General features: G+C 42.6%; 1 protein-coding gene across 1 annotated transcript in view; it reads right to left on the bottom strand.

Annotated features, from left to right (window-relative positions):
• The window catches only part of LOC121562162 (transketolase-like), a 38083-nt gene extending 30848 nt beyond the window's left edge, over positions 1-7235 (bottom strand). The window contains exons 1-2 of the mRNA XM_041874514.2: positions 6952-7235; positions 1091-1208 (exon numbers count right to left, since the gene is read on the bottom strand). Coding sequence (XP_041730448.2) covers positions 1091-1208; positions 6952-7058 — 225 coding nt within the window. The 5' untranslated portion in view covers positions 7059-7235. The remainder of the gene's footprint in view (positions 1-1090; positions 1209-6951) is intronic.
• Between the last annotated feature and the right edge of the window lie 10410 nt (positions 7236-17645).

Raw genomic sequence — 17645 nt, 5'->3', positions numbered from 1 at the left:
TAGAACTCAGGGCTGTCTGGAAGAAAAAAATTATTGGTCGACCGACAGTGGTTTGTTCTTCCGACCAATCGATTAAAAATGTGTATTTTTCCATATATGTGTTTTAATCAAATCAACTGATGCTTTAAATTGCACTGTTTGATGAAATAATTAAGACAAATGGAAATTTACATTTTAGTCATTTAGCAGACGCTCTTATCCAGAGCGACTTACAGTTAGTGAGTGCATACATGTTTCATACAACAAGAAATACCAGCGAGGCTGTCTAACGAGAGAGAAAAGAAAAAACACGTAAAGCCTTTATTATAGCAAAGACTGAAAACATCCGAATGTGAAATTGTTTATCCGACACGGTTGTGTGAGGTTGGGTGCGCATGGAATCAGTAGGCTATTAAAACAAACAACCAGGATGTGTCTCCTCACTTTTCTTAAGACAATTAAAGCCAGGGCTGTTTTCTCACTTCCTCATTCTGCTGCTACCTCCATTGTTCTCAACACCAGTATGCTGGTTAACTTTGCTATTATGCACACAGCAACATGGTCTAGGAAAAAGGCGCCAATTCAACAGCGCACAGATGTTTCAGAATCGCCACGTCTATTTCTATGGGCACAAGCACTGTTCATGACAAATTGTTCACACCCCTCGTTGGTGGAGAGAATTTTGCAGGTTTAAAGATTATTTACTGCAATTCTATACATTTTGTCATGGGGCGCAAAGAACATTTTGCAGTTTTAAAGCTAATTTTCTTGCAATTCTATACATTGTGCCATGTGTAAGGTGTATTCATGTGATATTTGGGCTAGCCGACATGGGCTAGTTGATCTGGACATGTCTGACCAGTTATAAATATCTCTAAGGTCTGCAATGACTAACATGACAGGAGGAACTGATGATGTACTACCCAATTTAGATATTGCACCTTGTGCATTCTACTATTACAACTTTCAAGAGTACGTTTAAAGCCGACTGAGTTCCTTTAAAAAAAGTGTTTTGCTACTGCTCGACCAAAGAAATCTGTGGACCAAACAATCGACCAGTTGACTAAATGGGGTCAGCCCTAGTAGAGCGTGTGCGTGCAGCGAGCCTCACCTTGGAAAGTACGAAGCGGTCGTTGCACTGGTTGCGTGGGTCAGTGGCTTTGTAACGCATCGTATGGAAGAAGAGCACTGACATGAGCTCTGCTGCACTGCAACAGGTGGTGGGGTGACTGGAAAGAGGGAGAGATCAAGGGAGGATTAGAAGAGGGACCGGCACCGGCAGAGAGAGAGAGAGTGAGAGAGAAGGGACCGGCAGAGTTGAGAGAGAAGGGACCGGCAGAGTTGAGAGAGAAGGGACCGGCAGAGTGAGAGAGAAGGGACAGGGGGAGAGAGGCATTGAGAGCAGGCTGTCAGTAACAGTTCACGTCACAAACGGCTGTTAAATGGGGAAACCACTCACATGCATGTTACCCAGTTTCACCGCATTTCGAGGATCTGTATTAATGTTTACCTGACAGTTACACAAATAAAAAATGCAACATGCAACCATGTAACATTTTACTGAGTTACATGAACTAAGAAAATCAGTCAATTAAATTAGGCACTAATCTATGGATTTCAAATGACTGGAAATACATCGGACACATCTCCTTCACAGAGTTGATCAGGCTGTTGATTGTGGCCTGTGGAATGTTGTCCCACTCCTCTTCAAATGGCTGTGTGAAGTTGCTGGATATTGGCTGGAACTGGAACATGCTGTTGTATACGTAGATCCAGAGCATCCCAGGTCAAGACCCTGGTGAGGTCGATGAGCACGCAAATGAGCTTCCTGGAGACCATTTCTGACAGATTGTGCAGAAATTCTTCAGTTGAGCAAACCCACAGTTTCATCAGCTGTGTGTCTGGTCTCAGACGATCCCGCAGGTGAAGAAGCCAGATGTGGAGGTCCTGGGCTGGCGTGGTTACTCGTGGTCTGCAGTTGTGAGGCCGGTTGGACGTACTGCAAAATTCTCTAAAATTACGTTGGGGGCAGCTTATGGTAGAGAAATTAACATGTAATTATCTGGCAACAGCTCTGGTAGACATTCCTGCAGTCAGCATGTCAATTACACGCTCCCTCAAAACATGTGGAATCGTGTTGGGAAAAACTGCTGATTTTAGAGTGGCCTTTCATTGTCCCCAGCACAAGGTGCACCTGTGTAATGATCATGCTGTTTAATCAGCTTCTTGATGTGCCACACCTGGCAGGTGGATGGATTATCTTGGCAAAGATAACAGGGATGTAAACAAATGTGCAAAAAAATGAGAAATAAGCTTTTTTGTTCGTATGGAACATTTCTGGGATCTTTTATTTCAGCTCATGAAACCAACACTTTACATGTTGCGTTTATACAGTGCATTCGGAAAGTAGCCCGACCCCTTGACTTTTTCCACATTTTTGTTACGTTACAGCCTTATTCTAAAACTGATGAGGGGAAAACCATTTATTCTATTTTAGAATAAGGCTGTAACGTAACAAAAATGTGGAAAAAGTCAAGGGGTCTGAATACTTTCTGAATGCACTGGATTTTTGTTCAGTATAGTTTTTTTTATCATATATCTGGCCAACTTACTGTAGCAATGTAACCCAACGTGGTTCCGCTTTCACTGCTTTGCGAACTACTGCTTTGCAATATTTTTTCCGCTTGAAGTTTCCTGTACAATGTGGCCGATGCTGAACTACTTGGCAAGGCAACTGTGGGTAGAGCCATAAGAAGAGTCTGCCTCGCATTGAAGGGATTTGTGTAAAATACTGTAGCCTACAACAATCCATTTTCAGAAACAGTCATTGAACTCAATGATCTTCCTTACTTTGGTCAGATGATCTGTGACTCCCATTGGGCTACAACTAAACATAGAACCCATTGTTGCCCGTGTAGTCATGAAAAGCACTACGAATTCAATCAATTATTATTCATCCTACATAGCCTATGGAAAGTATTCAGACCCCTACACCTTTTCCACATTTTGTTACGTTACAGCCTCATTCTAAAATGGATCAAATAAATACAAATCCTCATCAATCTACACACAGTACCCCCATAATGACAAAGTGAAAACAGGTTTTTAGAAATGTTTGCAAATGTATTAAATATAAAAAACAGAAATACCTTATTTAAATAAGTATTCAGCCCCTTTGCTATGAGACTCTAAATTGAGCTCAGGTACATCCCGTTTCCATTGATCATCCTTGAGATGTTTCTACAACTTGATTGGAGTCCAGCTGTGGTAAATTCAATTGATTGGACATGATTTGGAAAGGCACACACCTGTCTATATAAGGTCCCACAGTTGACAGTGCATGTCAGAGCAAAAACCAAGCCATGAGGTCGAAGGAATTGTCTGTAGAGCTCCGAGACAGGATTGTGTCGAGGCACAGATCTGGGGAAGGGTACCAAAAAATGTCTGCAGCATTGAAGGTCCCCAAGAACACAGTGGCCTCCATCATTCTTAAATGGAATACGTTTGGAACCACCAAGACTTCCTAGAGCTGGTTGCCCGGCCAAACTGAGCAATCGGGGGAAGAAGGGTCTTGGTCAGGGAGGAGACCAAGAACCCAATGGTCACTGACAGAGCACTAGATTTCCACTGTGGAGAACTTTCCAGAACGACAACCATCTCTGCAGCACTCCACCAATCAGGCATTTATAGTAGAGTGGCCAAACGGAAGCCACTCCTCAGTAAAAAGGCACATGACAGCCCGCTTGGAGTTTGTCAAAAGGCACCTAAAGACTCTCAGACCATGAGAAACAAGATTCTCTGGTCTGATGAAATCAAGATTTAACTCTTTGGCCTGAATGCCAAGCGTCATGTCTGGAGGAAACCTGGCACCGTCCCTACGGTGAGGCATGGTGGTGGCAGCAGCATCATCCTGGGATGTTTTTCAGTGGCAGGGACGGTGAGACTAGTCAGGATCGAGGGAAAGATGAACGGAGCAAAGCACAGAAAAATACTTGATGAAAACCTGCTCCAGAGCGCTCAGGACCTCAGACTGGGGCAAAGGTTCACCTTCCAACAGGACAACGACCCTAAGCACACAGCCAAGACAACGCAGGAGTGGCTTCGGGACAAGTCTTTGAATGTCCTTGAGTGGCCCAGCCAGAGCCCGGACTTGACTCCGATCTAACATCTGTGGAGAGACCTGAAAATATCTGTGTAGCAACACTCCCCATCCAACCTGACAGAGCTTGAGAGGATCTGCAGAGAAGAATGGGAGAAACTCCAAATACATTTTAGTCATTTAGCAGACGCTCTTATCCAGAGCGACTTACAGTTAGTGAGTGCATACATTTTTTATACTGGCCACCCATGGGAATCGAACCCACAACCCTGGCATTGCAAACACCATGCTCTACCAACTGAGCTACACGGGACTACAGGTGTGCCAAGCTTGTAGCATCATACCCAAGAACACTCAAGGCTGTAATCTCTGCAAAAGGTGCTTCAACAAATTAGAGGAAATGGTGTGAATACTTACGCAAATGTACTATCAGTTTTTTTAAAATATACATTTGCCAAATATTCTTAAAAATCAATTTTTGCTTTGTCATTATGGGGTATTGTGTGTAGTTTTATGGAGGAAAAAACAATTTAATCCATTGTAGAATAAGGCTGTAACGTAACAAAATGTGGATAAAGTCAACCGCACAACTACAACGGCAAACAGTGGGTTGTGTGTGAAGTAGAACATTGTTATTTACATAAAGCAACGTAAACTAGTGACTATTAGAAACAACTAATAGTCTCAACCTGTTCATAGGTTTGTCCTTTGAGCTCATCCAGGGACACCAGGTCCTGGGGGGGTAATTCCCCTGTTCCAGGCTGTTGTCTGGTTTTGGTTTTTTTAATCCCCCGTCCCCATAGGAGGCCTTTTGCCTCATGCCGGGCCATCATTGTAAATATGAATTTCTTCTTGATTGACTAGCCCGGTTAAATAAATTAAAATAAGACTCTCGTCAAAAGGTGCACTATATAGGGAATAGGGTGCCATTTGGAACACACTGGTATTAGTCTTATTCAAAAACTTACATCCACACCTTGTCATCATTCAACACTAAAACTCATGCTTCTCAACCATTTACCTCCAAGCGGATCTTCCAGTGACTGAAACCTGCTGAAATGGACATGTTTAGACAAAGTTCCCATACATGTATTATGACCCTTTATAAATCATATTTGAGCTGGGTTTGTTTTATGTAGGCCTAAAGCGGTTTAGATTTTCTGCGCAAAAGCAATCCAAGTGCTATAGGAAGTGTCACGCCACGATGATCCTACAGTATCACAATGTGGTTAGCATAGCAGGCTATGGCAAGGCCTAAAATACTCCTGCTTGTTGTGATAAGACTGTCTGAAATCAACCAGATCAACCATTCTACCAGGGGAAGGTTATTCGTTTCCCTGTGAGCAACTGACTGAAATGTATGTATGTTATCGATAACCGGTAGGGATCCATAATTCAAACTTCTTCCCTTTCCTGGACAGTATATTAGGCTTCGGCGATATACTGTATACCGGGGTATTTAGGGATGATTTAATAGCGCTAAAATATATTATATATATATATATATAATTCGGGGGGCTACTCCACTGCTTATAGTTCTATGATGTGCCAAATAAATGGATATCCAGCTCAGGGCTCCAGCTATGCATTTGGGTTGTTAACTTGATAGCTAAGTGGCTAGCTCAAGTTTCTTGGTTACATCAAAAGACAATCAAGCCTTGCCTGGATCAAGATCCATGCTGCCTCTTTTTTTTTTTTATGAGCACCACTTCCAGTAATACCGTATACCTCGGGATACCACCCAAACCTGTCTGTGGCGTGAAATCGTGACAGTAAGGAGGAAGTTCTACAAGGAAATGGCCTGTCTTATAAACTGAAGAGGAGCCAAGTATGCATTTCTGGTTCCTCCAATTGTTCAGGCCAGGGTTCCCCAACTGGCAGCCAGTGGGGGATTTTATTTGCCCCCGCAACTTGAGAAAAAAAAATAAAAAAGTTGTGGTCAAAGGTTGCGCTCTAGCCTAAATAGGGTGCAGTTTTGGACGCATTCCAACCCCATTAGTACAGTGTCCCTTTCTTCACCCCCTACAGACACTTTCAGAAGGTCATGTTGAGAAAGAACTGTGGCAATAATGGTCAGAAAGAAAAACGGTAGTTCAACTTGGCTGAAATATTGCCACGTTTTGCAATAATAACACAATACTTCTGCAATGAGAGGAGCCCTCTGCCCAGTCTTTTGTTTAGGTCAATGTCACTGTTGTACTGCGGGTAAAACCTAGAGCCGCAGCGCTAGACCATGACTAAGCAAATTCAACGTTAGAAGAGAGTGTGGGGGTCAAAGGGAATTTCTAAACCCACACACACACTCTTCCTTTATTCAGTATTTTACTAGGGGGCTATCTTTTAATCAAAGACCGCAGGCAACCACGAGACCCGCACATCTCTCCGTGACTTGTGTTAACGTTGCTAAAAATGTAGCCAGAACTGAAATACCAACAATGAGAAATATTCAACACGGGCATGATGCCAGTTATAAGTCATCTAGATTCTAGTTGATCAAAAGTAATGACTGATCGTGCATCCACATGTACGGTCATTCAAACGATGCCAGTTTTACTTGTAATTAACGTTACTCACTAAGGCAGATTTCTACGTTTGCTAGCTCCTTTAGCTAACTAGGTAACGTAGTACACCCACGTCAAAATAACACTTAACTTTTAAAACAAAATTACACCTTAAGGGAAACTATCTACTTAACTAGCTAAACCAACGACAACCGCCTGCGTGAAAATAATCCGCACGTACACCGTGCAGCATGTCCACACGTACCGCTGCAGGCCGAGACGGGTTCAACGTCTAACGTTAGCTAACTAGTTAAGCTAGCTACATTACACAACATTCAAACCTTCATTCTGACCACTTTTTTAAAAACGTACCCGGAGTTGGAGGCGCACGTCGCCTTGACCGAGTTGATCCGCAACTTGTTAGCGATGTCTTTCAGGCCCTGCAGCGTCTTCTCGTCGGGTTTATGGTAGCTAGCCATGGTGGAGATACGGTAAAGTAGCGGAGACCGACTGGTAAATGACGAGCACGGTTATTTGAAGAGCTGCACAGCTTCTCTCCAGGTGTCGGTTGAAGTTCTAAGGCTTGACCTGTATCAACTCCGCGAAGCTACCAGAACACTCAACGCACGCTATACACGAAGAGAGGAAAGGGCGGGAGAGAGGCGTCTTTATGCGCGCCCCTCCAGGCCACGCCCCACGTCACGCCCACTGGACTCACTCATTGGAGGAAAGCAGTCGCGCAACTTGTGGAGGCATCCGGTGGGCGCGCGCTTCGTTTAGCCGGAGACACTTCGAGCAGGGAGTCAAGGGTCAATGTCGCAAGGACGGCGATGTGCCTTTCTTGCAAGCTCTGAACCAGCGTTTTCCCAAACTCGGTCTTCGGGAGGGGGTGCACGTTTTGGTTTTTACTACACAGCTGATTAAAATTATCAAAGCGTGATGATTAGTTTATTATTTAAATCAGCTGTGTAGTGCTAGATCAAAAATATTAAAAAAACGTGCACCACCTGAGGTCCAGAGGACCGAGTTTGGGAAACCCTGCTCTTAACATGCTGACCACACCGCTCGCATTACAGGCTGACGAGACCGCCCGCATTGCAAAATACATTTACACATATATGTTATTCAATCATTGCACACTGCTCGTGCGCGTCATCGACCGTCTGCGTAGCCAGGCACTAAAACAGATCTACGCGCTGCAAGTCCCGCCTCTCCCATCTCCTCATTGGTTCTTAGGAGCATCTACCCAGTGGGTGATCGAAAGATGAAGGGAGGTCCACACTCCAGTCCAGTTGGTGGTGGTGATGCACCTTAAAGTTGGTTGCCAACCGCCATATAAAGTCCACAGAAGAAGAAGAAGAAGAAGCCTGTAGGAGGAGAGAAACGAAAACAAATATTTGAGAGGAGCGACTGAAGAGGATGATGAAGCGGGATCAGAATACAATGGCGGTAGAATCAAGGAGATTTGGAGTATTGTTCAAAAGAATGGAAAACGGAGTGCAGTGATGAGAATGACGCTTCGTATCTAGTACGGTTTGTTATTAAGGGGCAGCTGAGCAGAGTACCGATCTGGAAGAAACCATTTGAGATATCCAAACTGGTGGACAGAGTGATGGGTAACGTGAAGGATGTGAGGATCACGAGAGGCGGACTTGTTTAGATGTTTTGTGATTCCGCGGATCAGAAGGAAAGTGCGTTGTGTCTTAATCCATTTGATAAGTTTGAAGTGTTGTGTGTGTCGCTTCAGAACAGGGCACCCCTGAAGGGGGTTATATCTGGCGTTTCGTGGGAAGTTGATTTGGAAAAGATTAAAAATATTCCCGGAGTGATTGAAGCACGTCGGATGAATCGAGTGGTCAATGTGGAAAAAGTGAAGATTTTCTCTTTTGTTTTATCTCCCTAATTAAGTGAAGTTAGGGTATATTAACTACAGAGTTAGAGCATTTATCCCAAGAACAATGCAGTGTGAACATTAACGCTTTAGGAAAGTGTTTACAGAAGGGAGAAGCCGAGATGTCCAAGATGTGGAAAACATCATATTATGTGTTATTAAAAGTGAAGAAAATGTGACATGTTGTAATTGCGGTGTGAATCATGAAGAATTTATTTGGGCTGCAATTTCTGAGGCTGGTAAATCTAATGAACTTATCCTCTGCAGCAGAGGTAACTCTGGGTCTTCCTTTCCTGTGGCGGTCCTCATGAGAGCCAGTGTCATCATAGCGCTTGATGGTTTTAGCAACTGCACTTGAAGAAACTTTCAACGTTTTTGAAATTTTCCGGATTTACTGACCTTCATGTCTTAAAGTAATGATGGACTGTCGTTTCTCTTTGCTTATTTGAGCTGTTCTTGCCATAATATGGACTTGGTCTTTTACCAAATAGGGCTATCTTCTGTCTACCACCCCTACCTTGTCACAACACAACTGATTGGCTCAAACACATTAAGAAGGAAATAAATTCCACAAATTAACTTTTAACAAGGCACACCTGTTAATTGAAATGCATTCCAGGTGACTACCTCATGAAGCTGGTTGAGAGAATGCCAAGAGTGTGTAAAGCTGTCATCAAGGCAAAGGGTGGCTATTTGAAGAATCTCAAATCTCAAAAATATTTTGATTTGTTTAACATTTCTTTGCTTACTACATGATTCCATATGTGTTAGTTCATAGTTCTGATGTCTTCACTAATATTCTACAATGTAGAAAATAGTAAAAATAAAGAAAAACCCTGGAATGAGTAGGTGTGTCCAAACCTTTAACTGGTACTGTATACACTATTTAAATATATACACTACCGTTCAAAAGTTTGGGGTCACTTAGAAATGTCCTTGTTTTCGAAAGAAAAGCAATTTTTTGTCCATTTAAAATAGCATCAAATTGATCAGAAATACAGTGTAGACATTGTTAATGTTGTAAATGGCTATTTTAGCTGGAAACAGCAGATATTTAATGGAGTATCTACATAGGCGTACAGAGGCCCATTATCAGCAACCATCAGTCCTGTGTTCCAATGGCACGTTGTGTTTGCTAATCCAAGTTTATCATTTTAAAAGGCTAATTGATCATTAGAAAACCCTTTTGCAATTATGTTAGTACAGCTGAAAACTGTTGTGCTGATTAAAGAAGCAATAAAACTGGCCTTCTTGAGACTAGTTGAGTATCTGGAGCATCAGCAATTGTGGGTTCGATTACAGGATCAAAATGGCCAGAAACAAATAACTTTCTTCTGAAATTCGTCAGTCTATTCTTGTTCTGAGAAATGAAGGCTATTCCATGCGAGAAATTGCCAAGAAACTGAAGATCTCGTACAACGCTGTGTACTACTCCCTTCACAGAACAGCGCAAACTGTCTCTAACCAGAATAGAAAGAGGAGTGGGAGGCCCCGGTGCACAACTGAGCAAGAGGACAAATACATTAGTGTCTAGTTTGAGAAACAGATGCCTCACAGGTCCTCAACTGGCAGCTTCATTAAATAGTACCCCGCAAAACACCAGTCTCAACGTCAACAGTGAAGAGGCGACTCCGGGATGCTGACCTTCTAGGCAGAGTTGCAAAGAAAAAGCCATATCTCAGACTGGCCAATAAAAAGAAAAGATTAAGATGGGGAAAAGAACTCAGACACTGGACAGAGGAAGATTGGAAAAAAGTTTTATGGACAGACGAATCGAAGTTTGAGGTGTTCGGATCACAAAGCGTAACATTTGTGAGACGCAGACCAAATGAAAAGATGATGGAGGAGTGCTTGATGCCATCTGTATAGCATGGTGGAGGCAATGTGATGGTCTGGGGGTGCTTTGGTGGTGGTAAAGTGGGAGATTTGTACAGGGTAAAAAGGATCTTGAAGAAGGAAGGCTATCACTCCATTTAGCAACGCCATGCCATACCCTGTGGACCGCGCTTGATTGGAGCCAATTTCCTCCTACAACAGGACAATGACCCAAAGCACAGCTCCAAACTATGCAATAACTATTTAGGGAAGAAGCAGTCAGCTGGTATTCTGTCTATAATGGAGTAGCCAGCACAGTCACCGGATCTCAACCCTATTGAGCTGTTGCGGGAGCAGCTTCACCGTATGGTACGTAAGAAGTGCCCATCAAGCCAATCCAACTTGTGGGAGGTGCTTCAGGAACCATGGGGTGAAATCTCTTCAGATTACCTCAACAGATTGACAACTAGAATGCCAAAGGTCTGCAAGGCTGTAATTGCTGCAAATGGAGGATTCTTTGACGAAAGCAAAGTTTGAAGGACACAATTATTATTTCAATTAAAAATCCTTATTTCTAACCTTGTCAATGACTACATTTACTATTCATTTTGCTATATTTCCTATTCAAACTCATTTCATGTATGTTTTCATGGAAAACAAGGACATTTCTAAGTGACCCCAAACTTTTGAACGGTTTTATATATATATATATTTTTTTTTTTACATAATTTAGCAGACGCTCTTATCCAGAGCAATTTACAAATTGGTGCATTCAATTTATGATAGCCAGTGGGACAACCAGTTTTTTAAATGATTTTTTTTATGGGGGGGTAGAAGGATTACTTTATACTATTCCAGATATTCCTTAAAGAGGTAGGGTTTCAAGTGTCTCCGGAAGGTGGTCAGTGACTCCGCTGTCCTGGCGTCGTGGGGGATCTTGTTACACCATTGGGGTGCCAGAGCAGCAAAGAGCAGCTCCGTCTTGCCGAGGTTCAGCTTGAGGTGGTGATCCGACATCCACACTGATATGTCTGCCAGACATGCAGAGATGCGATTCGCCACCTGGTTATCAGAAGGGGGAAAGGAGAAAATTAATTGTGTGTCGTCTGCGTACCAATGATAGGAGAGACCATGTGAGGATATGACAGAGCCAAGTGACTTGGTGTATAGAGAGAAGAGGAGAGGGCCTAGAACTGAGCCCTGGGGGACACCAGTGGTGAGAGCACGTGGTGCAGAGACAGATTATATATATACACACACACACACGCAGTGTATTCATCCCCCTTGGAGTTTTTCCTATTTTGTTGCATTACAACCTGTAATTTAAATGGATTTTTATTTGGATTTCATGTAATGGACATACACAAAATAGTCCAAATTGTTGAAGTGAAATTAAAAAATAACTTGTTAAAAAATATTCTAAAAAATAAATAACGGAAAAGTGGTGTGTGCATACAGTTGAAGTCGGAAGTTTGCATACACTTAGGTTGGAGTCATTAAAACTCGTTTTTCAACCACTCCACACATTTCTTGTTAACAAATTATAGTTTTGGCAAGTCGGTTAGGACATCTAGTTTGTGCATGACACAAGTAATTTTTCCAACAATTGTTTACAGACAGATAATTCACTTATAATTCACTGTATCACAATTCCAGTGGGTCAGAAGTTTACATACACTAAGTTGACTGTGCCTTTAAACAGCTTGGAAAATTACAGAAAATGATGTCATGGCTTTAGAAGCTTCTGATAGGCTAATTGACATCATTTGAGTCGTACCTGTGGATGTATTTCAAGGCCTACCTTCAGACTCAGTGCCTCTTTGCTTGACATCATGGGAAAATCAAAAGAAAATCAGTCAAGACCTCAGAAAAAATATTGTAGACCTCCACAAGTCTGGTTCATCCTTGGGAGCAATTTTCCAAATGCCTGAAGGCACCACGTTCATCTGTACAAACAATAGTACGCAAGTATAAACACCATGGGACCACGCAGCCGTCATACCGCTCAGGAAGGAGACGCGTTCTGTCTCCTAGAGATGAACGTACTTTGGTGCGAAAAGTGCAAATCAATCCCAGAACAGCAGCAAATGACCTAGTGAAGATGCTGGAGGAAACAGGTACAAAAGTATCTATAGCCACAGTAAAACAAGTCCTATATCGACATAATCTGAAAGGTCGCTCAGCAAGGAAGAAGCCACTACTCCAAAACCGCCATAAAAAAGCCAGACTACTGTTTGCAACTGCACATGGGGACAAAGTTCGTACTTTTTGGAGAAATGTCCTCTGGTCTGATGAAACAAAAATAGAACTGTTTGGCCATAATGACCATCGTTATGTTTGGAGGAAAAAGGGGAACGCTTGCAAGCCGAAGAACACCATCCCAACCGTGAAGCACAGGGGTGGCAGCATCATGCTGTGGGGGTGCTTTGCTGCAGGAGGGACTGGTGCACTTCACAAAATAGATGGCATCATGAGGAAGGAAAATTATGTGGCTATATTGAAGCAACATCTCAAGACATCAGTCAGGAAGTTAAAGCTTGGTCGCAAATGGGTCTTCCAAATGGACAATGACCCCAAGCATACTTCCAAAGTTGTGGCAAAATGGCTTAAGGACAACAAAGTCAAGGTATTGGAGTGGCCATCACAAAGCCCTGACCTCAATCCTATAGAAAATGTGTGGGCAGAACTGAAAAAGCGTGTGCGAGCAAGGAGGCCTACAAACCTGACTCAGTTACACCAGCTCTGTCAGGAGGAATGGGCCAAAATTCACCCAACGTATTGTGGGAAGCTTGTGGAAGGCTACCCAAAACATTTGACCCAAGATAAACAATTTAAAGGCAATGCTACCAAATACTAATTGAGTATATGTAAACTTCTGACCCACTGGGAATGTGATGAAAGAAATAAAAGCTGAAATAAATCGTTCTCTCTACTATTATTCTGACATTTCACATTCTTAAAATAAAGTGGTGATCCTAACTGGCCTAAGACAGGGAATTCTTACTAGGATTAAATGTCAGGAATTGTGAAAAACTGAGTTTAAATGTATTTGGCTAAAGTGTATGTAAACTTCCGACTTCAACTGTATTCACCCCCTTTGCTATGAAGCCCCTAAATAAGATCTGGTGCAACCAATTACCTTCAGAAGTCACATAATTAGTTAAATAAAGTCTACCTGTGTGCAATCTAAGTGTCACATGATCTGTCACATGATCTCAGTGTATATATACACCTATTCTGAAAGGCCCCAGAGTCTGCAACACCACTAAGCAAGGGGCACCACCAAGCAAGCGGCACCATGAAGACCAAGGAGCTCTGCAAACAGGTCAGAGACAAAGTTGTGGAGAAGTACAGATCAGGGTTGGGTTATAAAAAAATATCCTTTTTGGCCATCAAGGAAAACGCTATGTCTGGCGCAAACCCAACACCTCTCATCACCCCGAGAACACTCGAGTGGTTTAAGGGGAAACATTTAAATGTCTTGGAATGGCCTAGTCAAAGCCCAGACCTCAATCCAATTGAGAATCTGTGGTATGACTTAAAGATTGCTGTACACCAGCGGAACACATCCAACTTGAAGGAGCTGGAGCAGTTTTGCCTTGAAGAATGGGCAAAAATCCCAGTGGCTAGATGTGCCAAGCTTATACAGACATACCCCAAGAGACTTGCAGCTGTAATTGCTGCAAAAGGTGGCTCTACAAAGTATTGACTTTGGGGGGGTGAATAGTTATGCTTGTTCAAGTTCTGTTTTTTTGGTCTTATTTCTTGTTTGTTTCACAATAAAAAATATTTTGCATCTTCAAAGTGGTCGGCATGTTGTGTAAATTCAATGATACAAACCCTCAAAAAATCAATTCCAGGTTGTAAGGCAACAAAATAGGAAAAATGCCAAGGGGGGTGAATACTTTCGCAAGCCACTGTAGGTACTGATCACAGTGTTCTCTGCATAGATACTGATCACAGTGTTCTCTGCATAGATACTGATCACGGTGTTCTCTGCATAGATACTGATCACAGTGTTCTCTGCATAGATACTGATCACGGTGTTCTCTGCATAGATACTGATCACGGTGTTCTCTGCATAGATACTGATCACAGTGTTCTCTGCATAGATACTGATCACGGTGTTCTCTGCATAGATACTGATCACAGTGTTCTCTGCATAGGTACTGATCACAGTGTTCTCTGCATAGATACTGATCACAGTGTTCTCTGCATAGATACTGATCACAGTGTTCTCTGCATAGATACTGATCACAGTGTTCTCTGCATAGATACTGATCACAGTGTTCTCTGCATAGATACTGATCACGGTGTTCTCTGCATAGATACTGATCACGGTGTTCTCTGCATAGATACTGATCACAGTGTTCTCTGCATAGATACTGATCACAGTGTTCTCTGCATAGGTACTGATCACAGTGTTCTCTGCATAGATACTGATCACAGTGTTCTCTGCATAGATACTGATCACAGTGTTCTCTGCATAGATACTGATCACAGTGTTCTCTGCATAGATACTGATCACAGTGTTCTCTGCATAGATACTGATCACGGTGTTCTCTGCATAGATACTGATCACGGTGTTCTCTGCATAGATACTGATCACGGTGTTCTCTGCATAGATACTGATCACAGTGTTCTCTGCATAGATACTGATCACGGTGTTCTCTGCATAGATACTGATCACGGTGTTCTCTGCATAGGGACTGATCACGGTGTTCTCTGCATAGATACTGATCACGGTGTTCTCTGCATAGATACTGATCACGGTGTTCTCTGCATAGATACTGATCACAGTGTTCTCTGCATAGATACTGATCACGGTGTTCTCTGCATAGATACTGATCACAGTGTTCTCTGCATAGATACTGATCACGGTGTTCTCTGCATAGATACTGATCACGGTGTTCTCTGCATAGATACTGATCACAGTGTTCTCTGCATAGATACTGATCACAGTGTTCTCTGCATAGATACTGATCACGGTGTTCTCTGCATAGATACTGATCACAGTGTTCTCTGCATAGATACTGATCACGGTGTTCTCTGCATAGGGACTGATCACGGTGTTCTCTGCATAGATACTGATCACAGTGTTCTCTGCATAGATACTGATCACGGTGTTCTCTGCATAGATACTGATCACAGTGTTGTCTGCATAGATACTGATCACAGTGTTCTCTGCATAGATACTGATCACAGTGTTCTCTGCATAGGTACTGATCACAGTGTTCTCTGCATAGATACTGATCACGGTGTTCTCTGCATAGATACTGATCACAGTGTTCTCTGCATAGATACTGATCACAGTGTTCTCTGCATAGATACTGATCACGGTGTTCTCTGCATAGATACTGATCACGGTGTTCTCTGCATAGATACTGATCACGGTGTTCTCTGCATAGATACTGATCACAGTGTTCTCTGCATAGATACTGATCACGGTGTTCTCTGCATAGATACTGATCACGGTGTTCTCTGCATAGATACTGATCACGGTGTTCTCTGCATAGATACTGATCACAGTGTTCTCTGCATAGATACTGATCACGGTGTTCTCTGCATAGATACTGATCACGGTGTTCTCTGCATAGATACTGATCACGGTGTTCTCTGCATATTTACTGATCACGGTGTTCTCTGCATAGATACTGATCAGTGTTCTCTGCATAGATACTGATCACGGTGTTCTCTGCATAGATACTGATCACAGTGTTCTCTGCATAGATACTGATCACGGTGTTCTCTGCATAGATACTGATCACAGTGTTCTCTGCATAGATACTGATCACGGTGTTCTCTGCATAGATACTGATCACAGTGTTCTCTGCATAGATACTGATCACAGTGTTTGATCACATCCTGGCTGATTGTGTTGCAGCATCCTGGCTGATTGTGTTGCAGCATCCTGGCTGATTGTGTTGCAGCATCCTGGCTGATTGTGTTGCAGCATCCTGGTTGATTGTGTTGCAGCATCCTGGCTGATTGTGTTGCAGCATCCTGGTTTACCTTCACGATTTCAGTCTCAAGTTGGATACATTTTGTCTTGAATAATTCCATGTCTGTGAAGATGGAATTGACTGTGATACCGGTAGATTTCATATCAGTGAGCATTTTGAGTAAACCAAGATCACCAAGCTGTCCCAAAATAAGGAAGAGTTGAGATAAAACCGACTCATCCTTGCCGGGAAGCTGCGTGCCTGTACCCCCAAATACAGAAAGTGTCTGCATGTGGGCCCAAATACATGCAATGTCTGAATGCGACATCCTCGATTTGTAGACGGAGACGTGGTAGTCGGCTCCAACATATTGAGATTTCTCTTGGCCGGTGTTTCAGCGTTCATCCTTGTTGGTGATTAGTTCAGAGATGGTCAAGAGAACGATAGAAATAGTATTTAAAAGGTTTGTACCAGCGTGAGCTGCTTGCTCCATCTTGCCACCATCTTGCTCTGATATTATGATTGTCAGTTTGTTTCATATCTGCAAGGTAGTTAAAACGCTGTCAGCTCCACTTTAAGGTCCAAGGACCTTATGTTATTTTCAGAGGTAGACTGGCTCTTGCAGCTAAAACAGCCAAATACTCCATCTAAACGTCAATCGATTCTCAATTGCGATACGGTTCTAGAAACATAAAGCCCTTTACTTTCATATCACATCAAAATAATTTCACAAATTCAAAATACACACTTACTAGACACTGTACAACCAACAGTATTTTTCAGTGACAACACACATTTCTGGCTGCCTTCTTCCGTTACACACAGGCGTTCGAAGCATGCTAGATAGCTAATTAGCACAGGCGGTCCGTCTGTCTTCTGTCTGTCTGTCTGTCTGTCTGCCGTAAACACGCGCGGTAAGATGTGGCTGTGTGGGAACACCAACTCTAACCCTATAAAAGGTGTGTATTAATTTAACATGTTTTTAGAAAATTATTTATTGCTGATATGAAAGATAATGTCCTTATGCTTCCAAAACCGTACCGCAGGTGATGCGTGTTAATGTTCAGACCGAGCGTCGCGGCTCTTAACAAAACTCCTCCGTACAGAAGACGCCTTCGTCCAATGACTTACAGTGAGGGGAAAAAAGTATTTGATCTCCTGCTGATTTTGTACGTTTGCCCACTGACAAAGAAATGATCAGTCTATAATTTTAATGGTAGGTTTATTTGAACAGTGCGAGACAGAATAACAACAAAAAAATCCAGAAAAACGCATGTCAAAAATTTTATAAATGTATTTGCATTTTAATGAAGGAAATAAGTATTTGACCCCCTCTCAATCAGAAAGAGGGGGAGAGAGAGAGAGAGAGATAACCCAAGGAGCTACATCCCACTTCCTCCACCATTGTTGCTAAGCAG

Source organism: Coregonus clupeaformis, unplaced genomic scaffold (genome assembly GCF_020615455.1).
Source record: "Coregonus clupeaformis isolate EN_2021a unplaced genomic scaffold, ASM2061545v1 scaf0084, whole genome shotgun sequence".
Taxonomy (NCBI): domain Eukaryota; kingdom Metazoa; phylum Chordata; class Actinopteri; order Salmoniformes; family Salmonidae; genus Coregonus; species Coregonus clupeaformis.
This window is presented reverse-complemented; position numbering and strand designations above follow the sequence as displayed.